This window comes from Callorhinus ursinus, unplaced genomic scaffold (assembly GCF_003265705.2).
Source record: "Callorhinus ursinus isolate GAN/ISIS: 27379988/994484 unplaced genomic scaffold, GSC_fseal_2.0 scaffold50, whole genome shotgun sequence".
Taxonomy (NCBI): domain Eukaryota; kingdom Metazoa; phylum Chordata; class Mammalia; order Carnivora; family Otariidae; genus Callorhinus; species Callorhinus ursinus.
Window position 1 is genome coordinate 881,735 of NW_027397112.1, and position 22,460 is coordinate 904,194.

At 56.4% G+C, this 22,460-nt stretch overlaps 1 protein-coding gene across 2 annotated transcripts in view; it reads left to right on the top strand.

Moving 5' to 3' along the window:
• The window catches only part of SDK2 (sidekick cell adhesion molecule 2), a 255,584-nt gene that overhangs the window by 194,519 nt on the left and 38,605 nt on the right, over positions 1–22,460 (top strand). For both annotated transcript variants that reach the window (XM_073883174.1, XM_073883175.1), the window contains exons 19-32: positions 7,320–7,515; positions 7,721–7,819; positions 8,224–8,415; positions 9,728–9,849; positions 10,629–10,738; positions 10,837–10,987; positions 13,508–13,745; positions 14,510–14,625; positions 15,314–15,503; positions 16,822–16,920; positions 17,845–18,039; positions 19,165–19,366; positions 20,236–20,339; positions 20,809–20,879. In XM_073883174.1, the coding sequence (XP_073739275.1) occupies positions 7,320–7,515; positions 7,721–7,819; positions 8,224–8,415; positions 9,728–9,849; positions 10,629–10,738; positions 10,837–10,987; positions 13,508–13,745; positions 14,510–14,625; positions 15,314–15,503; positions 16,822–16,920; positions 17,845–18,039; positions 19,165–19,366; positions 20,236–20,339; positions 20,809–20,879 (2,085 nt within the window). The remainder of the gene's footprint in view (positions 1–7,319; positions 7,516–7,720; positions 7,820–8,223; positions 8,416–9,727; positions 9,850–10,628; positions 10,739–10,836; positions 10,988–13,507; positions 13,746–14,509; positions 14,626–15,313; positions 15,504–16,821; positions 16,921–17,844; positions 18,040–19,164; positions 19,367–20,235; positions 20,340–20,808; positions 20,880–22,460) is intronic.

A 22,460-nucleotide genomic window follows, 5' to 3' on the forward strand; every position in this document is an offset into this window, starting at 1 on the left:
TGCTCTGAGAGCCATCGGAGCCATAGTAGGGATGCGTTCGCCCGATCAGGCGGCCCTAACCAGGTGCCACCGTCTGGGCAGCTCCAACAACAAAAATCTATTTCCTCCCACTCCCAGAGGCTGGCAGTCTGAGATCCAGGTTTGGGCAGGGCTGGTTCCCTCCGAGGCCTCCATCCTTGGTGCGCAGGTGCCCCCTTCTCCCCGTGCCCACGCGTGGTCCCTCCTCTGCGTGCGTCCCGATCTCCTCTTATAAGCATGCCAGGACTACGGCCCACCTTACTGACCTCATTTTAACTTCACTGCCTCTTTAAAGACGCTCTTTCCAAATACAGTCACATCCTGAGGCCCTGGGGGCTAGGACTTCAACATGTGAGTTGCGGGGGTGGTACGCAGGTCAGTCCATGACAACTAGTGTAGCAATAATAGTAGCAGGTGTCGTTCAGCTGCAGGGTATTGGTAACGGGCAGCAGCGGCGGTAAATCTATCATTGTAACCGTGCTGCAAGTCAGGCCTTCCCAGCCAATCCCCTCTGAGATCCCAGACCTTGCTCCCACGTCTGGGTCTCTGCTCTCACCCCACAGGGAGCACCCTGCCAAGCTCCCCTAAGAGAACAGAAGACAGATTGCACAGCGTGTGGGGTGTGCAGCTTGGGGCAGGTGGGAGGATGCAGTCGGCCCCCTCCAGATGTGGGAGGGCAAGCAGTGCATTTGAGGGGTGTGCCCCCCGGGGAAGCAGGCCGTGAAGGAGAAACACCACAAGCTCTGGCTTTGAGCCCAGCGTTCTGGTGACCTTGTGATGACCGCCGACACTTCCGGGAGGCTCCTGCACTTGCTCTGTTCCATGTGTGCACGTGCGGGACGAGCAAGATGATTTCTAGGACTTGCAGCCTTAGCCGTTATTCCTGCGAGTGGCGGGGGGAGAGGCCTGGGCAGAAAGGGACTGAGATGAAACCACCAGGAGAATTTTCTGCTGGTGTTGCAAAAAAAAGGTGGGATGGTCTGGAGCTGGGTATGGCCCCGCCACAGTCCTCTCACCCCCAGGAAGGCAGGGCACCAGGCCGAGCGGGGCTGTCCTGGGGCAGGGGGCTGCAGCTCACTGGCCAGAAAAGCCTCCTAATTGGGACTCTGGGGCGAGGCAGGGGAGGGAAGGGGAGGCTTGCGTAGCTCTGAGAAGCAGAGGAGCTGAGCTGGGAACAATTAGCTTCTTGCCATCAATTCTGAGTTTTCTTCCACAAATTGGGGGTGGGGGGGATGGGGCTGGGCTGCAGACTTCTAAGGCAGACGGCTCCTGGCAGGCCAAGTGGCCAGGACCGTCAGGGCGAGGACCCAGACAGAGCAGGAGGAGGCTGCAGAAGTCCGCCTGACTGCCAGGTCTGCTTGGCGCCCAGCACCATGGCTGCCCCGCAAACCTCCGCGGGATGAACTGCCCAGACATGATGAGCGCAGGAGGGCACTTCCACACTCGGCAGGGCACTCTGTGCAAGCCTGGCAGGAGGCTGAGGCTTGACTCACGTTCTTCTCTCAGAAGAAGGAAGTCTTTTGTCCTCACCCCATTTCACAGAGGAGAAAACTGAGGCACGAGAGGCAAGTAACTTGTTCAAAGTCAGAGTACCTGCAAAGCTCAGATTCAAACTTCAGAGCCTACACCTTCTCTTGCATTAAAAAGAAAATGCATGGGGCGCCTGGGTGGCTCAGTCGGTTAAGGGTCCTACTCTTGATTTTGGCTCAGGTCATGACCTCAGCGTCTTGGGCTCAGCAGGGAGTCTGCTTAAAGGATTCTCTCTCTTCCCCTCCTCTGTCCCTCCCCCTGCTCATGCACTCTTTCTCTCTCTCTCTCTAAATAAATAAATAGGTAAATAGATAAAACTAAAAAGAGAAAATGTGTCCTGTGATTTAACTGTAAAATAATAACTATGCCTTGGTTTTTTTTTTTTCCCAAGTACAAAGGGATTCAAGCAGGGATTTTGTTTCTTGCTGCTTTGGGCTTCCGCATCACAGGGAGAAAACACCAGTGCATGGTCTTTGCGTTCCTCCAATGAGAATGGACCCCCCACCCCCTTGGAATTGTTAAAAATTTTCAAACATCTACCAAAGTAGAGGGAAAACAATAATAACTTTAGAAGACCTAATGTATCCCAGCTTCCGCAATTACCAGCTCATGGCCAAATGTGTTTCATTCCCCGACCCTCTGACTCTGCCCTCGAATATTGTTGAGCAAATCCCAGGCCATCGTATCATTTCATCCATAAATACTTCTGCCAAGAAGTATTATAAAGCCTCTGTTTCAGACACAACCACAGTACCCACACTGTCATCATCGTGCCTAAAAATATCAACAGTCCCCTTGATGTCATCAGATATGCAGTCAGCACTCACATTTCTTTGACTAGTTGCTTTATTTGCTTCGGGATCCCAATGAAGTCCACACGACTGCAATTGGTTGGGTATTTTTTAGGTCTCAGCTGATTTATAGATTCTCTCTCTCTCTCTCTCTCTCTCTCTCTCTCTCCCTCCCTCCCTGCCTCCCTCCTTTCTCTCTCTCTCTTTCTTGTAATTTATTGAGTCAAGAAACTTAATCATTTGCCCTATAGAATTTTCCACAGCCTGGATTTTGCTGATTGCCTCTCTGTGGGGTCATTTAACACATGCCTCTGAATGCTGTGTTCGCAGTAAATTGGAACTTAGAACTAGAGGCTTGATCAGATTCAGGTTTGATGATTTCGTGGTTTTTTCCCAAATATTATTTCCTAGATGGTGCTGTGCATTTACATCAGAGAGCATAAAGCCTGGCTGTCTCTCTTACTATCGTGTGGTGACCATTGACCACCCTGTGTGATCTATTATTTCAATAGGGTTGCAAAATGGGGACAGTCAAATATTATAATTTCTCCTTGGTGTATTAGCAGAAACGTTTTCCAATAAAAAGAATTTCCCCCTTACCAACTCTTTGGTTACCTAAAGGTTCATTTTGTCTAGGAAAAGCGTGGCCAAAACTCAGTCCGTTTCCATCACTCACCAATTTTCAGAGTAATGAATGTCATTCCTTAGCATCTTCTAAAGTGACAGATGAGTTTGGATGGGGGAGGGGGGGCATCTTTTTGTTTTATTCTTGGTATATTATTATGTACTCGAGGATCTTTACCTCATCTGGTATGTTTCAACCCATGGCTGTTATTATCCATGTTGATGCCAGATTGACCCATCGTTGGCCTCTTTGGTTGCTGAGTCCTTTTGACGGGGCCCCGGTAGGCCGATAGCTTCCTTGTAGTCTGACAGGATGGTCCAAGCTGTGTCCATTTCCTGTGCCGTCCCCGGGATCAGCCGTGTCTTTAGGGAATCTTGTTCTTTTTGGTCGGAAATGATAATTAGACACCACAATCTAGGCACCGGGGGTGCTCCTTATACCAGCACTGGAGGCCGTTTCTAGGCTCTGTTAATGGACAGCTCAGAAATGCTTCTCCTGCTTCTCCTCCTTCTTTTCAGATAAGACACATCCAGATACTTCCAACTCAATTGCAGGGCTATAAGCTCTTTAACCTTCTTATTGGTCTTTTGTCTCTCTTTTCTCCACACTGAAAATCCAGTTCCTACAACACCAACGTAATTACCTGCTTCCTTTATCCCAAAAACACCCACAACAGTTTCAGAACAGTCATCCCATCACGGTGACGGTGACGACCGAAGATCGTGTCAGGTTATTTACAGTGCTCTCCGTTCCTAGGGTGTATCCCTGCTGCGGATGTCCTCCCCCTGGCTGGGCTGCAAAGTCTCTTGAAATAGTTTCTCTCTGTGTAAGTTTGCTACAGCTCAATACACCATTAGGTGCATTTGTTTCATTTTGGTTTTGATTTTTAGGGATTGATTTTTTAATTTAATTTTGTTCTGTAATTATGGAACATATTTACATGGTTCCAAAGTTAAACATACAAAGTAAATTCATAGAAAATCAGCCTGAATTCTGGTCCTTTCCCTCCCCCATAGGTTTGATTTCTTTTTGTCTGCTTGCTTTGGTTTTTCCTTTCATTTCAAGCAAATGCAAACATATATAAATGTGTGTCGTCCGCTTCTTCCATAAATGACAGCCCACTCTATCCACTTTCTCCATCTTGCTGCTGCTGCTTCTTTTTTTTAATTTTATTTATTTATTTGACAGAGAGAGAGACAGTGAGAGCAGGAACACAAGCAGGGGGAGGGGGAGAGGGAGAAGCAGGCTCCCCGCCGAGCAGGGAGCCCGATGCGGGGCTCGATCCCGGGACCCTGGGATCATGACCTGAGCCGAAGGCAGACGCTTAACCCACTGAGCCACCCAGGCGCACCTCTCCATTTTGCTTCTTTATTTGCATTATATTCTGGGGATCACTCTGTAGGAATATAGAGATTCCCGGTTCCCTTTTTGACATCTATACTGGACTCCATTATGTGGCTTTCCCATAGTTTGGTCAGTCAGCTCCCCAGCGATGACATTTGGGTTGTTTCCAGCCTTTTACTATAATAAACATTTCTGCAGTGAATAGCTTTGTGCGTATATATTTTCATATTTTTCACATTTCACTCTAGAATAGATTCGTAGAAAGGAGATTGCTGGATCGACGGATAAATGTATATATAATTTTCCTACTACTGCCAAATCCTTCCATTATTTTTAAATTCTTTTAATTTAATTTTTTAAACAGGAAATGTATTTACATGATTCAAAAACCAATGAAAGTAAAAAGATAAGCGTGTAGCAGAAATCATCCCACTCCAGTTCCTTATCTGCCTGGTTCTGTCCCACCCACCCAACCCCCAAACTCTCCCCACTCCTGGTAACCACTGTTGTTAATGTCCTGCATATCCTTCCAGAATGTTCTATGTGAATCCATACACATGCAAAGAGATAGACAGGGAGAGGGAAAGACAAAAGGAGAAGGAAAGAGAATTTCCTCTACTTTTTTGTTAACTCCAGCAGCTAGCAGGCTGTGTATACCCCCCACCCTCTCATCCCCATAACACACTGCCTCCACCAGAAGCAAAAGGCACATCACTTCATCCCTCCTCCTGGCAGCCAGCAAGGTAGCTATCACTGTCCCCTATAATAGCCTGAGGCTCAGAGAGGCTGAGTGACTTTCCCAGGGTCACACAGCAAGGAGCAGAGCTGGGTTCTGTTCTTCTTCCTCTCCTCTGCTCTCCAAAGCAGAGTTGCCTGGCCCAGGAACCTCGATCTGGTGCTGCTCCCCAAGCCCACAGGCACCCGCATCCCCCAGCCATGCTCGGAACAGCCCAGTCTGCTTAGACTCCAAGACTAAAGTCCTGATAGCCTGGCTAGCAAGAGCAGGCATGCAGACAGCAGAGAGAAACTCCGACACTCACCTAGCAGCAGTGTGTACCTCGGGAGGCAGAGGCCTTCATCCAGGATCTGCGGGGGCAGCGGGGGGTCCACAGATCTGAAGCCAGCCCCTGGCAGGCCCATGTGCACCAACCAGGCCTCAACTTTTGTGATCCTCAGTTCTCTTCCTGCAACAGCATAGGGCAGTGATGCCCGCATCCAGTCCTCGCTATGATCATGCAGTGGGACTGCTCAGCAACGGGCTCACCCCAGTGCCCGACGCAGAGTACGAGCACATCAGACAGTAGCCCTGGGGTGCACTCACTCGAGCACAGATTCTATTCCAGGCCTGCCCAGAGCCCACCTCCTTTCAGGGAACGGAAGGTGCAAAAGGCAAGTCTGTAGTCTTCCTGGCCTGGGGGAGAAACCTCTGAACCCTAAGCCTCCTCCTCTTTAGACACAGTTAGAGAATGACAGTGGCTGACATCCCAGAGTAAATATTTTGAAGCCACCTCAGTCCTGCTGCCATCTTGAGCTTGGAGCCATAAGACGAAGTCGTTATTCAGAAAACCACACAACCCTGTGCACTTCTGGGTCATTTTTGAAGCCAATTGCCAGTGATATTCTTTTAAGGCACCTGTAAAGATATTCTTTGTCCTTTATTCCTACAATAGTGGTAGTGATTATAATTGGCCTAAACCCAAAAAAATAATATTTTACCTAGATTTTGCACTTGCTGGGGAACACACCACACAATTAATTCTATTGGTGTAATTAATTCAAATTTACATTAATTAAATTAAATTAAAACATTAAACTTGTTTCTTAATCTCTTCCAAAGAAGTTCGGCAATTTAATTGCTCTGAAACAAGATAACCAAAATAAGGAGAATATTTAACATACTTATTAAATGCCACTTAGTATTTCTGATTAGTATTTTTAGGGTCTAATTAGTGTCTAATTAACTTGCTATAGGCTATCTTTTCACAATACCAATTAAATCTCCAAACATCCTTTATAAACACACAGCCCCGAAAAGGAGAAGATGAAGCATTGTTATAGGGGCGAGTTAATCAGGAGACATCAGCATGGTATTGTTTTATATCTATAAATACCCGTGCTTATTAAAACTCATCAAGTGTTGCTTTTCACCATTAATTGCTAGTTAATCAACTTCAAATGAACGAGGAAGTCTCTGAGACCAGCTGTCATTGTCGGGGACAGATGAAGGGCCCAGAATGCAGGAGTGTGAGGTGACAGATCAAGAGGCAAGGAGAGAAGGAAGGGGAGGCAGGAAGGGCGTGGGTTACAGGTGCAGAGCGGAAGTCAGACAGGAAAGCCCTGCTGCGTTTCCAGATGGGCTCTTCTCGCCGACACCCTGCCTCCAGGTCGGGTCTCAGACTGAAATCCCGGCTTGGAACAAGTTGAAAGAACTAGCGGGAGTGGCAGCTCTATGGGGAGACTCCAAGGGAGACCCTGCCCAGCCCAGACGGAGAAATCTGTAGGAGCCTCTCTGAGCCTGGGTCCTCATCTGTAACACACAGGGCGGGCTCCGCGCTCAGAGGGACCCCCCGACCACGACCACCACCACCACCACCACCACCACCACCACCACCCCGTTCCGTTCAATGCTCAGCTGCCGCCACCTTGCATTTCTTAAAAACTTTTTAACAAGGGGACCCTCCATTTTCATTTTGCACTGAACCTGCAAATTATGCAGCCGATCTTGGTAGAAAACCTCCCTGGTGAGAGACCCCCTCGTGGAGCGCACTCAGCCCGGTGCCTCGCTCTCAGTAAGTTGCTCACTGAACAGCCAGCACACCAAAGGGAACGCGCAGAAGGACGGACGTTCGTGGCTTGGGGGCGTCCGCGCAGCCATCCCTTTCCTAGGAGGAGGGACCCTAGGGAGCTGGGCTCCTAGACACTGTCTGTCCGTTAGCCCAGACTGTGGGAGAGCGCTCGGCCTCTTCTGGAACATTCTTGCTGCCCTGCCTGAATTGCTGGCCTCTCCCCAGCTGATTGCCTGGGAGCCGGAGCAGGAAGAGGAGGTTACCATGGTGACTGCCCGGCCCAACTTTCAAGACAGCATCCACGTGGGCTTCATGTCTGGCCTGAAGAAGTTCACCGAGTACTTCACCTCTGTGCTGTGCTTCACCACTCCCGGCGATGGGCCTCGAAGCACCCCCCAGCTGGTGCGCACCCATGAGGACGGTAGGCACCACCCAGGCCCTGTGTCCCTGCCCCCCTTACCACCCACCCACCCAAGAGCCAGACTGAGCGCTCCACATACGGGGCGATCCCAGCTTTGTCTCCCATCGTGGGGTGCCCCTGGAGCACTGCGGGCTGTCTTGCAGACAGTGGTCTCTCTCTGGCTCTAACATGCATTGGGTGGGGTGGGGACCCTTTTGGGGTACAGTGCCTGGTCCTGTGGGACACCTGAGCTTCAGTGAAATTCTGGACACCTCGCTGAAGGTCAGCTGGCAAGAGCCAGGAGAGAAGAATGGCATCCTCACAGGTAAGGGTGACAGGTGGGCGTTCCTGAGCCCAGGGGCGAGACAGGGTCGTCCAGTCCATCCTGTTGACTGATGTTCATCCAAAGCCTCCCAGCAAGCCACTCTTTCTTAGAACGTACTCAGAGGAGGTTCTCGGCCCCTCTGCTCTGTAGCATGTCCCAGGTCCTCCACCGCAGGCCTCAAGCACCCACCATAATGACTTGCTCCCTCCTACAGTCCCCACCCAACCCATGCCTTAGGGGCATCCCACCTAAGTTATACCTGGGGCCACAGGCACGAGGTTCCCAGCTCCCTCGGCCCCATTGCTCCCAACCCAGACTAGTGAAAAAGGGAGAAGCAGAGCAGAAGAGCCAAAGCCAGCGTTTGGTCACAGCTAAGCTCACTCACAACTGGGGCCTCTCCCCAGGGTACCGGATCTCCTGGGAGGAGTATAACCGAACCAACACCCGCGTGACCCACTACCTGCCCAACGTGACCCTGGAATACCGCGTCACGGGCCTCACTGCGCTCACCACCTACACCATCGAGGTGGCTGCCATGACCGCCAAGGGCCAGGGCCAGGTGTCTGCGTCAACCATCTCCTCCGGGGTGCCTCCAGGTGGGTGCCCACTCGCAGGGCAAGACTCCTGGCCTCTTGTGGTCTTCCTCCTGACCAAGGGGCTTCCCTTTTTCTCAGGAATACTGGCTTTCTTCCCCCCCCGAGCTCTCCCCTGCCTTGGGTCCATGGTCCCTTGAGCTTCCCCCAGAGCAGGCTTACGTCTCATGATCCCAGGTCTCTGGATGGAGGCTCAGTGGACCCACTGCTGCTTCCTCCCATGGCTCTCAGAAAAGCAGAGTCCCCCAGAGGACCCCCCCCCCGTCTCATCCACCTCCATGCCACACCAGGTTCTGCATCGAGCAATAGTATCTCTGATTCAGGGGAAGAATTCTCACTATCTCCCAGAAAGTCCAAATGGGATTCCAGCCGGTGGAAGTGTTGGTTGGGAAAGGGTAAAATAAGGTGGCAATCATCTTAAACCTGGTATAAAGAGCAAGCTGAGATCTACTCTCAGCCCTGCTTCTGCCAAGCTCTGTGACCTCAGGCAAGTCAAATGGCCCCTCTGTGCCTCAGTTTCCCCATCTGTATCTATAGGAGGTGGATTAGATAACCACATGGTCCTGGCTGGGTCTGTAAGTCTATGCTTATGGGACCCAGCCAGAATCCCTCGATCTGCGCCCCCCACTCTGCTGCCGAGACACCCGAGCTGACTCAGTCAACCACAACTGATAATAACACCAACCCATATTTGTGCCTGAAGCTAAGTGCTAGATCTACATCAATTCAGCTAGTCTTCACGACGACCCTGAGGTCAGCGATATTACCATCACCATTTGACTGAGGAGGACACTGTGGTACAGAAGGGTTAGGTGACTTGCCCAAAGACACACAGCATGGAAGCAACGGGGTTAGATTCCAGCTCAAGACAGTCTGACTTCCAGAATCTATACTCTTTCTGTTCATCCTGAATCCCAAGGTTCCTGGTCAGAAATTAGGGGCTCCCTCCCCGACCCAGCTCTCCTTCTGGTCTTCCTCAGCCATGATTGGGTTTGGGAGGGCTGAAAGGAGCTATGTGTGTGGACGGAGAGGAAGATTCCTTTGGGAAGCCCTTGCATGCCCAGCCCCTGTGCCCTGTTCCAACCTCCCTGTGGCCCTGGGAGGCCCTCCCAGCCCCCGAGCCTGCCCCTCAGCCCCCTGGTCTGGACACAGAAAGCTGTGGGTGCAGGAAGAAGACTGACTCGGAGGGTGGAAGCCTCAGCCCAGCTCCTCCCACCAAACTTGTAGAAGAGTGACATAGCCCCCCACCCAGAGGCCGAGTCTATGTGGAAGGACCTTGTCCTCAACGGATCTCTTCTCCCACCCTGTTTTCCAGAACTCCCAGGGGCCCCCACCAACCTGGGCATTTCCAACATCGGCCCCCGCTCCGTGACCTTGCAGTTCAGGCCGGGCTATGATGGGAAAACCTCCATCTCCCGCTGGCTGGTGGAGGCTCAGGTAAACCCTGCTGCCGGGGGCCCCACAGCCCACGCAGCCTGCGTCCTGGACGTGGGCATGGCCATGCACTTGAGAGCGAACCATACGTGTGTTCACACCTGTGGGGATTTTCATAGGCAACTGTCATGTGGCCAGATATCCCAAAAATGCCCACCGTTCCCAGTTCTGCCTCCACTTCACCTGACCACTGTGTGCACACGCATGCACACATGCACACACGCATGCACACACACACACACACACACACACACACACACACACACACACACACCAGTCTCCGTGGGTCGGGCAGGGACTGACCAGCCTGGAGAAATACACAGCTGCCGCCCACAGCCCCAGAAGTGGCGAGTTTCTACTTTGGCTGCCCCCGGGGAGCGTCCATCAGTTCTAACACTTGGGCCATACCCCCAGAAATTCAGATTCTGATGAAGCTGGGGTTTGAGAAGCATGCCAGGGTGTTCAGAATCCCCTGGGGAGCTTGGTAAATACCCAGATGCCTGGGTACCACCCCCAGGGATTCTGATGGGCTCAGTCTAGGGCAGGGCCCTGGCATGGGTTTCTAGCAAGCATTCCACCAGATTCTACGCAAGACAGCTCAGGGTCAGGCTCAAAGTCATTTTCAGGGCCTGGAAAGGTGGTGACCCCATTTGGGGCTCTCCAGGTGAGCCCCAGGATGGAATCAAGACCTTCATGGGCAGGACTTTACCTCTGAGAACCTGGGGCACAGGACATCTCAGCCCCACAAGCTGAGCAGGTCTAAGAGCGTCTCCCTTTTCTAGGTAGGCGTGGTTGGGGAGGGAGAGGAGTGGCTGCTGGTTCACCAGCTCACCAATGAGCCTGACGCCCGTTCTATGGAGGTGCCCGAACTCAACCCCTTCACCTACTACAGGTAACAGGGCCGAATGCGGGGGGCTGCCCAGACCCAGATGGCCATTGGCCCTGGGGTCCTGCCCTCACCACCTTGCTCGCTTCCTTCCCCCACCCCAGCTTCCGAATGCGCCAAGTGAACATCGTGGGCACTAGCCCACCCAGCCAGCCGTCTAGAAAGATCCAGACCCTCCAGGCACCCCCTGACATGGCCCCTGCCAACGTGACCCTGCGCACAGCCAGTGAGACCAGCCTGTGGCTCCGCTGGATGGTGAGGCTCCCATGAGAGCATTGGGGGTGGGATGGCTCCTAGGTCCTTGTCACCCTGCCACGGTCATTGCCTCCAAGGGGGCCACATCAAAGGGGGCGGTCACCAGAATACCTACAGCTCCCTTCTCTTTTCCTTACACCTAGCACCTTTAAGGTGCCTGATAATCAATCTTAGCCAAATGAACAAATACCTTCTGTAAGAAGGAACTAAGAAACGCTGTTCAGTGAGTGTTGCCAGGTGCCAAGCATTTTATGTTTTCTTCCATTTAATCCTCCTGGTCATCCTGCAAGGGGCACATTGCGACCCCAATTTACAGCCAAGGAAACTGAGGATCAAAGAAGTTAGGCACTCGCCCATGGCCACACAGCTCCCAAGTGGTAGGCCTGGGGTTCAGATGTAAGTCGTCCCTTGCACCAAGTCAGAGAGTGAAGGGTCATTTCTGAGGTTGCGGGGCAGGTGCGGGAGACCACCCCTCCAGGTCAGGGTTGCATGTCAAGGGCCGTTACCCCAGGTGACCCTGCACAAGGTAATAATACGAACATCCTGGCGGTTTCTTCTGCCAGGCACAGTTCTGAGCGCTTTAATCAAAGTCAGGCCCAGAACCCTCTCCACAGGCTTGTGACAGCAGAGTGATCCTGGTCCCTACTTTACAGACGGGGAAACTGAGGCAGAAAGCAGTCAAATCACTGTCCCAAGTCCCACCCACCCGCCCCTGCCAACATCCTCCCCTATCCTCTAGTTAACAGCAGGGCTCAGTTTCCCAACCCGGGGAGTCTGTTCCCCCAGAATCCACAGCCCTAACCATGGAGCACATTGCAGCCCCATCTTCCAGGGATCAGGAGAAAACGTGTCCCCCCCGATGCCGTTCTCCCCAGGACAGCGTTTTCCCGACTACTGCCCCACACAGCAGCCATCCAAGAGGTGCTAGGCACGTACAGGACTTCTGACACAAATGAATGTGGGGGACAGCACCCCGCAGCCTGGCTCCTCTCCTTAGTGCTGGGAAGAGCCTGCCTGACCCCACTTCACCAGCCGGTCTGGCCACGCACGACGTGGTTTTGTTTCCACATGAGATCTCTTACCACTTGCACAAAACACAATTTGCAAAACGCCACTCTGTGGGGTTGACTGGAAAGCCCTTTCCCCCTTTCACTTAGCTGGACGCCTGGTAGAAGGAGCTCATGGACATACAGTAGTTCGTGATTATGAGTCCCCTCCTAGGGGCCGGCACTGAGCAGAGCTGTCTTTCCATCCAGCTCAGGGGCCCCAGGCCCCACGGGCAGCCCCCCCGCCCCGGCACGTGCAGCCCCTGTTACTGCTCGCTTGGCCCCTTCCCACCTAAGCTCTGGCCCCCTCCGGGCCGGCTCCCTGCCTTCCTCCTGCAGTTCACTTTAAGGTTTCCAAACACGAAAAGACTAGAGACTGACTGAGGCCCAGGGGGGCTGGAGGAGGAATAAAAAGGCAATTGGTGCACCGCACAGGGCCCCAGGCACCTCCAGTCCCACGTAATGGTGCGCGGCCTGTTACCTTTCCCTAGCAGGTAAGGAAGCGTGCACTCCGGGCCCATTGATTGCTGTCCTAATGGTCTCTGGTTGGCTTCACTAAGTGTCTGTGCTAACAGGAGGCAGTGAGTATGCAGGGAGTGAGGCGGAGACGGAGGAACGGGAGGAAGTGGGTCAGAATGTGGGGAGCCTGTGAACCGTGCCCGGGGACGCAGAACGGCAGGGAGGTGAGGGCCCAGGGCACCTCTTCTTTGGAGAGAATCCGAAGGCGGAGTCCTCAGCTCACACCTACTCCAGATCACAGGTCCCCCCAACATGCACACACCCCCACTGCTTACCAACACTGCCCAGGTTCATCCAAAGGACCTTGAGCCAGCAGCCACAGCCCCAGGCGCCTAGGAAAGGGATCTGTCTTTTCTCTTGGCTGAAACTCCCCAGAAGGAGGTGGTTGAACATGTGGCGGGAGAGATTCAGGCCTCCTGCTGGAAGGACTGCTGCCAGTGACTAGCACTCACTCCATCCATGCCCGAGACGCTGTGCCCCTAACGCTTGCTTCTCCAAGGGCGGCGGGCATGAGCTGGGAGCCGGCATGTTAGAGGCAATTAAGTAAATGTGTGTTGGCAGCCTAAGCGAGGGAGTTAAGTGGTAGAGACAGCTGAGGCCAGAGGCGCTGTGCTCATCGGCCTGTTGGACGGACAGGTTTGTGGGTCTTCTCTTCAGTCTGAGTGCCCCGGCCGGGTACTGACTTTGCCCTGTGCACAAGAATGGATGCCACCTCTCCTGGGAGCTTGGCACAGACAGGCAGGGAGACGGGGCGGGGGGGGGAAGCCTCCAGGAATAAAGACTCACACATTCTAAGGCCCACCTGGCGAGAGCACCTCACATGGGCACAGACAGCTTGGACGGTGGGTATGATAATCCTGTGGGGCTCCCTGGAAGAGGGTGCACAAGCCAGATAGTTCCCTGCACGGGGCAGGCCTGGCCTCAGGGCCGCTCTGCCACCCCTTTCTTCCTGCAGCCTCTCCCGGAGATGGAATACAACGGGAACCCCGAGTCAGTGGGCTACAAGATCAAATACAGCCGGGCAGATGGCCATGGCAAGACACTGAGCCATGTGGTCCAGGACCGCGTGGAGCGTGAGTACACCATCGAAGACCTGGAGGAGTGGACAGAGTACCGCGTCCAGGTCCAGGCCTTCAACGCCATTGGGAGCGGGCCCTGGAGCCAGATGGTGATGGGCAGGACCCGGGAGTCAGGTACGGCGGCCTTTGTACCAACCCCCCCCGGGCCCCGCAGCCTGTGGCGGGGATTCCCCCACCTTTGTCTCTCTGCCCTCACGGCCTTCCAAGGGCACAAAGGCTGGAGCTATTGTTCGGAATAAGCCCAGACTCAGTTTCCTGTTCATGCTCAACATCCCGGCAGAGTGCCTGACCTTGTTGCCGTGTCCCCCAGCATATTCCCACTGCTCCCAAAATCGGGGGGCTGGGGAAATCCCCACCCCTGCAGGTTAGCCAGGAGGTCTTTCCCTGCAAACTGCCCGTGTCTTTGTGCCCTCACCTTTAACCCTGGTACCCAGTAGTGCCTAAAAGAAGCAGAGATGGGGAGGTTGGATCAGCTCTCAGAACATTCCAGAAGCAGAACCAGCAGCTCACGGGACCCTGGCAAGGGGTCACCCACAGAACATGAGCCCCCAGCCTTCAGGCAGCCCTCCTGCATCCACGTGTGGTTCACCACTCTGAGGCTTTTTCCCAGCCCCTTTTGAAGGACGTCCCCTCCCATCCCGGCCCCTCCCCACCCCTCACTGCCGTGCAGACAGGAAATGGGGGCTCATCCTCCCATTGGCCCGAGCAGAGGATAACGGGGAGGCTCCTCTGAAACCAGAAGCAGCATCTGCGATGTTCTAGAGCCACCAGGAATCACTGCAGGATACTTTGCTACTGGGGACAGGGTGTCACACCTCCTTCCCCTGTAGTGCCGACCGGGTCCTGAGCTCCTTCCCTCTGCCCCCTCTCCCCCTCAGTCCCATCCTCTGGCCCCACCAACGTGTCTGCCCTGGCCACGACCTCCAGCAGCATGCTGGTGCGCTGGAGTGAGATCCCCGAGGCCGACCGCAATGGGCTCGTGCTGGGCTACAAGGTGAGTCCTGGCTCCAAGGTTGCCCGCATCCCCACCCAAGGTGCCCTGTGCTCATGACCCCTGGGGCCCACGTCTCCGCCTTCTGGAATGGATGCCCAGGAGCTCCCGGCGTCTGTGCTCCGGGCAGCACAGCAACCAAGGAGTCCTCCCTCGGGGCTGGAGGCTCCCAGGGGGGCCCAGGTCCTTGGGGAAGCCCCCACCCACCCATCCCCACAGCCCCCAGGAGGCCCCACTGGCTGCCCCAGCCTTGCTCAGCCCACGGGCTCAGTTCCCATCATCTTCTAGAACTGCTCCCAAAGCTGCGCCTAGCCGCAGGGTTCAGCCTTGGCCCACAGGTTGGGAGACGTGGCTTGATGCCTGTGCCCCCCCATTGCTGGCTGTGTGACCTCGTGCCAGTCATGCCCCTTCTCTGGGCCTGTTTTCCTAGCTGAATGCTCTCTAAGGAACCTTCCAGCTGCCTGGCCCCGTGCATCTTTGTGTCCCCTGCTCTCCCAGAGCCCAAGCTCCACCGTAGCCCATGCCCCTCATGTTCACTTTGAGTAAAGCTCTGTGCAGGGAGCCACTCCGAGGAGCCCAGGGTCCAGCAGCTCTATCCCGCCTGCCTCACTCCGGGGATGAGACGTGGGGAAGGTGCTAGCACGCAGGACCCAGACCCCAGGCCCTCACCCCCTGCACTGTGCTCTGGCAGGTGATGTATAAGGAGAAGGACTCAGATTCCCAGCCCCGGTTCTGGCTGGTGGAAGGGAACTCGTCACGCAGCGCCCAGCTCACGGGCTTGGGCAAATACGTGCTCTATGAGGTCCAGGTGCTAGCCTTCACGCGCATCGGGGATGGCAGCCCCAGCCACCCTCCCATCCTGGAGCGGACGCTGGATGATGGTGAGTTTCCCTGTGTGCCTGGGGAGGCTGGGAGCTCCCCTTCCTCCTGCCTGCCCGGCCCTGCCCCTCCGGGCTCACACTTTGCCCCAAAGGGAACCATGGCGTCAGGCTTCTCCTGTGGGGGACAGGTCACCGAGGGCCACCAACCCACTGCAAGGGGATACATGTCCCAGACTGTGCGTCCCTGAGGAAGAAGTGGAAGGCAAGGACAGTTTGGCATCGGATTCAGTCTCTTGCATACTCTCTGGGACAAGCGCACAGAATAGAGACTGGGCACCCGTTTTGATTTGGGTTTTGCCTGGGGCAGGTGCACTTGGAGTAAAGGTCTGTGCAAGGAAGAGGCTCGCTTTTTCCCGGGCACGAGCCTCCTGGTCCCACTGGCAAAAGAGCAATGCCAGCAGGGCTCCAGGCATTCATCCCTGCAGCAGAACTTTCCATCGAAGACTGACCGACAGGTCCTTGGCTCCCTCCCCTCCCCCCACACACATCCTCCGACTGCCCACCACAAACATTGCTGGGGTCCAGACAAGAGAGCAAAAGGGAGCACAAACACCATAAGTCCACGTATTCTAAAGTTATAAATCAAGCTAATGATCTGTTAAATTCAGTATGTTTGACCCTCCTGCCTTGACCGGGAAGGCCAAGTTCAAGTCTAGAAATCTCAGACTTTGGGGGATTGTCTGTTGGGATGAGGCAGCACAGGAAGAGTTGCCCGCCCCCAGCCATCCTCCCCTCTGCCCTGTTCCCTTCCCCTCTCTCCCCTGACACATGGTAATCAGTCTCTGTCCACATGCTCCAAACATTTGACCCCCCGCCGGCCATCCCTCAGTCCGGAGGTGCAAGTCTGGAGGGTGGACCTGGGGAACGGGCCCATGCAGACCCTGGAAAAGGAGTGTTTCAGGCTCAGGGTAGGCCCTGTGGCCACCTCACCCTATGGGTGGAAGGAAGTCAGAGTGGTGCCTTCTAAAGCACAGACCCGGGACAAGGCCCCATTGCCCAGTTCTGAGGGCAACCCTGCACGTATCTATGTGTGCACGCGTACACGGACACTGAGCCAAAGGAACTGGAGCCTGGTCCTTTCTGGTTCCTGCCAAATAATGCCCGCTTTTGAGGACAGAAACCTCCCTGATAGTATCTTTGTGTCCCGTGTTGGATCGCAGTGTCAGGCACAGAGCCTCACTCCACAGATCATTGAGCTGAGTGTGCCTTTCCCCCGCAGCCTGCCCACCTGCTCTGCTGGAGCCGGACCGGGGGTGGGGGTGGGGCTGGGGCTGAGCAGTAGCTGTGCGGCCACCTGCTTCTCCTTTGTCCCCTCCAGTCCCGGGACCGCCCATGGGCATCCTGTTCCCAGAGGTGAGGACCACGTCCGTGCGACTGATCTGGCAGCCCCCCACTACCCCCAACGGCATCATTCTTGGTAAGCCTCTACCCTCTCCGGTGCCCTGGCTACAGGTAGGAGGAGGAGGCCAGGGGGAGACTAGGCCCGGGAAGTGTCCACGTCTCCTCAAGAAGGATTTTGAGTCTTATTTCTCCCACTAGAAATATCGTTTGGAGGGCATGGTCAAGGTTGAGTTTCCTCAAGGACCAACTACAAGTTCCTAAATACTCCCCAACGCCAGGCGACTGGCCATCTGGTAAACCTCAGCTGCGATTCCTAAGTGCGGCCAGGTGAGGGCGCACTGGCCAGCTCAGCACAGCCAGTCCCACCTAAGGCACAGAGGGAGCCTGGCAATCAGAAGCATCATTTCATATTCAAGGATCCTCCCCTAACACACACACAGACATGCACACACACACACACACACACACGCAGCCCCTCGGGGCAAGGTTCACGGGGTTGAACTGGAGCAAGCCGGCTCTCTCACAGCCTCAGCCCCCTCACCGCAAAACCATGGCGGGCACTACCTGTGCCAGGGGCAGGCTCTCAGAGCTGGCAGCCCGCAGTGCCTGCCCTGGAGGGAGGCCGCTCCTCAGAAGGCAGAGTGGAGGCCGGGAGGGGCAGGCGCCTTGGACTTAGACAGACGGGCTGGAATTCCAGCTCAGTCACTTCCTAGAAGGTGCTCTGGCCCCTCTGAGCCCCTGTCCCCCTCACCTGAGGCTGCCATGGGGTTCATGGACTCTGTGACCCTCACAGAGGGAGTGCCCCCCACAGCCACACTCTCCACGTGGCATCTGAGGACACAAGAATGACCCAGAGGGCTCCAAGCTGACGAACCACAGCCAGGGGAGCTCAAGTGCAGACACTGCGGTGACCCAGGAAGGACTGACTTCGACCTTTCCTGGGGCACCGGGGGCAACTGCCCTGCCCCCCCAGCACAGCCCATGTCCTTCCTTCCCGCAGCCTACCAGGTCACACACCGGCTCAACGCCACCACGGCCAACACGGCCACCGTGGAGGTGCTGACACCCAGCGCCCGCCAGTACACGGCCACCGGCCTCAAGCCAGAGTCCGTCTACCTGTTCCGCATCACGGCCCAGACCCGCAAGGGCTGGGGAGAGGCCGCAGAGGCCTTGGTGGTGACCACCGAGAAGAGAGGTGACTGCCCACTGGGGCTGGGGAGACCTGGGGGCAGCCAAGGCGGGGGCGGAGGAGGGGGTCCCGACGCAGGTGTCCCCACCCTGACCTCGTGGGTGCCTGGGAATCAGCCAGTTAAGAGCCGCATTGCCCTGATCTGGAGTGGCAAGCGGGCTGAGATCTCTGGGGTCAGGGTCCGCGAGGGCTCTCGTGGACTTCCAGAAGCTGGGCTGGGAGTCCCCCTCCCAAGGAGCCTGCTTTGCCTCAGCTACTGGTTTTCCGAAGAGGGAGGGTTGGGGAGACGAGCTTCCTTCTCTTCTCCCCTGCCCTCAACAAAGATGGTGTCCAGGTGGGTGGCGGGTGGGGCTGTAGCGTGGAGCCCCGGGTGCCAGAGGGCCTGTGGCCCTGAGCCGGTGCCTCACCGGAGGTCGAGCTCCCCTGAAGCAGGCTGACACCCCGATTCCAATGAAAGTGGTTCGTTAAGACAGTGTTCCCTGGAAAAACCAGTAGACAGCGGTTCTCAACCAGGAGCTGCTTCGCCCCCCGGGGAACACGGGGCAGCATCTGGAGACATTTGAGTTGTCACAACTAAGAGGGAGCTATGACTGGCACCAAGGGGGTGGAGGCCAGGATGCTGCTAACCCCCTGCAGCGCGTAGGACGGCCCCATAACACAGAATCGGCCGCCCCAAGTGCCAGAGTGCTGAGGCCGCGAACCCCGGCAGGAGGGCCTGGGGCAGCGAGGAGGCCAGGCGTGGGCAGGGCATCCGGCAGAGCCCCACCGAGGGAAGCGTGGGCTCCGTCCCACGCAAGCAGGGACGGCGCAGGCCCCATCTCAGCGCTGGGGCAGGCGGGCGACAAAGGAGCTGGGTGTTCGGACCTCCTCCCTGCCAGTCCCTGGCTGGGCTGCCCGCGGGAGATCTAAGTTCCCAGGCACATGGGCCTCTAATGGCCTGAGGACAGGTCGTGGACGAGGAGCTACAGAACCACGGGTGCTAGCCGTTGGGACCTGTGTGCACAGAAAGGGGATGGGGCCGCCGGCATCAGGCCTGAGCCCAGAGCACCTCCTTCTCTTCCTTGAAAAAGCTCACCCCCACCCCCTTCCTGGCTGACTTCCCTGCTCCTGTCCCCCTCCGCCACCTCCCAGACCGCCCCCAGCCCCCCAGCAAGCCGGTGGTGCAGCAGGAGGACGTGAAGGCACGCAGCGTGCTGCTGTGTTGGGAGCCGGGAAGCGATGGACTGTCCCCCGTGCGTTACTACACCGTCCAGACCCGCGAGCTGCCCAGCGGCCGGTGGGCGCTGCACTCGGCCTCCGTGAGCCACAATGCGTCTGCTTTCGTGGTGGACAGGTGAGGCCCGGGCCGCCAGTAACTCTGCCCCACCCCTCCCAGCCCAGACAGCCCCAGCGGGGTTCCCGGTGGGGGAGGGTGCGGGGGGTGGGGGGCTTTCGAGCACGCTCCTGGAGCCTGCCCACCCCCAGAGGTCTTCCACAGCCCGCGCCCCGGAACCCCGCCTGCGGCTCTGTCCTAACCTCCCTCCCTGCTCTTCGGAGCCCTGTGAGGGCTGCCTCTTAATTATCTATTTCTGGAGCCTGGAAGCCCCCGCAGCGAGGCGCTTGCCTTTCCTCATTAGTGGTCCCTCCCAGCCAGACAGCATTTCCCTCTCCGTCTGGAGTAGGGGACTGGAGCTTGCTCCGAAATTCTGGCTTCAGTTTAATTCCTAGTGGGTCGTCTTTTTCTATATTCCGGTTGACGTGACCGAGAGTTTTGAGTAATACTTTCCTCCTCCCCCCCCCACCCCCAATAAATCAAAAGGGAAGACATTTGCCTGGAGAGGAACAAGGCTTATAGAGGTGAAGTGCTGGTTAACTCTTGGGAACCGTGACCCTTCCTAAGTTTACTAAATTCTAGAAAGGGATGGCATTTCTGGGGGGAGGAGTTTGCTCAGAGGGAGTTTATCCGTGTTCTCATAGCGGCTCGCCCCTGTGAGGTAGGAGACCTGTAGACTGGGCCACCTGGGGGCTGAAGATGGGGCCACACCCAGACCGGCATCAGGAGGGCCTGGGCCCTGTGTGCCCTCTGGAACATACCTTGTTGAGCCTTGCTGTTCCCATCTGTGTAACGGATCAGCACGCTCTGCCCCCACCTTTCCCAAGCAGAGATGGTGGGGTGAGGCATTAGGGGGTACCCCTGCTCATTGAACCCGATCGTGCCCATAGGCTCAAGCCCTTCACATCCTACAAGTTCCGCGTGAAGGCGACCAATGACATTGGGGACAGCGAGTTCAGCGAGGAGTCAGAGCCACTGACCACTCTGCAGGCCGGTCAGTGCTGCCCGCCCACGCGGATCTTTCTCTTGGCCCACTGGCGCTTCCTGGGCACTGGGCGTTCTCTTCGGGGGGGGGGGCCCAAAGGTGGGAGGGACAGAGGGCCCGCCAGGCCCTGTGTCTGGCTCCCTGGGCAGAGTCCCAAGGAGGTTTGGGCCAGAGGGGCCTTTGCCATGATTCGGGCACCGACGCCAAGCTCAGCATCCCAGTGTGTTTCTCTGCTGTCCCCAAGCTCATGGCCAACCCCAGAAAACCAGTGAAAGGGCGTGGCGGGGGGGGGCCTCAGCAGCAGCAAGATCAAAAACCTGTGGCTCCAGGGACAAAAAAGAGGGGGCTCTGGGCTCTCGGGTGCGGACTGGGCTCCGGGCCCCCTCCCTCCACACTTGCAGAAGAATCTGCTCCCTGTGGCCTGCCAGGGGGCCTAAGGCCCAGCCCCCAGAGCTCACCTGTCTGTCTCTCTCCCCAGAGCCCGACGAAGCACCCACCATTGTGTCGGTGACACCCCACACCACCACCTCCGTGCTGATCCGATGGCAGGTACGGCCCAGCAGCCAGCACGCGGGGAGGGGCCCACGTCCCAGGAGGACTCAGACGCGCCCTGGGCAGGGACCAGAAAGGCGACAGCCCCCAGCAAGGCTGGAACATCATACACACATGCCCTCACTCCACTCTCCAGATAATCCCCTCGGGCAGGCTCTGTTCCAATCCCCTCCTGCAGACGAGGACCCAGTCCTCAGGGAAGTGACATGAACGGGCCTGGTTACACAGCTAGTAAGTGGCAGGGTCAGGCTTAGTGCCCTCCGAGCTGCCAATCCGGGGACAGAAAAGCGCGTGGGGCTTTCAGGGCCCCCTGAGTCCCCGTGAATCCTGGCCCACGATCAGTGAAGGGATTCCTGATCAAACCAGACTGAACACAGGCGTACATACCTGGCGGGAGCCCCGAGCAGGAACCCCTCGTCCAGGGACAGAGAACCCCCTTCCTCCCCGCACTCCCCCCCCCCCCCCCCCCCGTTGCCAGCTCTCTGGTGGGCACTTTTTTTTTTAAGGTTTTATTTCTTTATCTGAAAGAGAGAGCCAGCACAAGCAGGGGAGAGGGGCAGAGGGAGAGGGAGAAGCAGGCTCCCCGCTCAGCAGGGAGCCTGATGCGGGGCTCGATCCCGGGACCCTGGGATCCTGACCCTGGTCAAAGACAGATGCTTAAGTGACTGAGCCCCCCAGGCATCCCTTGTTGGGCACTGTTGTCCTGCCATGGTCTGAGGAAGACCACCAGACGCATCTGAGACCAGGCTGCCAGTCTCTGCCTGCGGCACCCTCCTGTACGCTCTCAAGTCCAGCCTCTGGACTCGGCAGGTCACCCACATGGGCCCCAAAGCAGCAAAGCCTCCTCTCGCTTTTTGGCATCAGAGGGGCAGGCATTTGCCCACCGGCAGCCCCCCCAATGGGAGAGCCCTTGAGAGGAAACAGGAAGGGGCCCTGCAACCCCTCCCCAGCCCGAGGCTGCACTGCAACAGGACACTCCCTGGAGTGAAAGTGACCTTGTGCAGCCAGAAGCCAGGACCAGGCCAGCAGAGTCCCAGGGCATCCTGGCGAAGGGGCAGGGAGGTGTCAGTAGCCAGGGAGACAGTTTAGGAGCTAATAAAAGGGTGAACCACTTCAGCGGGATTTTAAAAAGAGGTATCCTAAAAAGTAGTTTCCACCTTCCCCTAAAGCCTGTTCTCCCACTGGGCTGTGGATGGGAGCAGAAAGCGAAGGGGAAAGTAGTAAAAGACAGAGCAGGGGCGGTGCATTCAGGGACAGGGAGCGGCCTCGCAGGAACCCCAGGAGACGCTGGTCAGGCGGGAGGTGATGGCCACCAGGCCCAGGGAGGCTGGTGCTCTCTGACGATGTCCCTGGGCAAGGGATGGTCGAGGAGGAGAGCCCAGCAGTGCTGTGTGCCCTCGGGCACATGCCTGACCCTCCCTGAGCCTCACCTGCCTGCTCCGGGAATGAGAATGGCGTGGAGACTCCAGTCCCTCCCTGCCCCACAGAGAATATTGCAGAGCTGAAATAACCTCACTGGATGTGCTTCTTAAATTCAAAATGCTCAGTGTCACTTTGATTTCTTTTCCCGGTGGATGC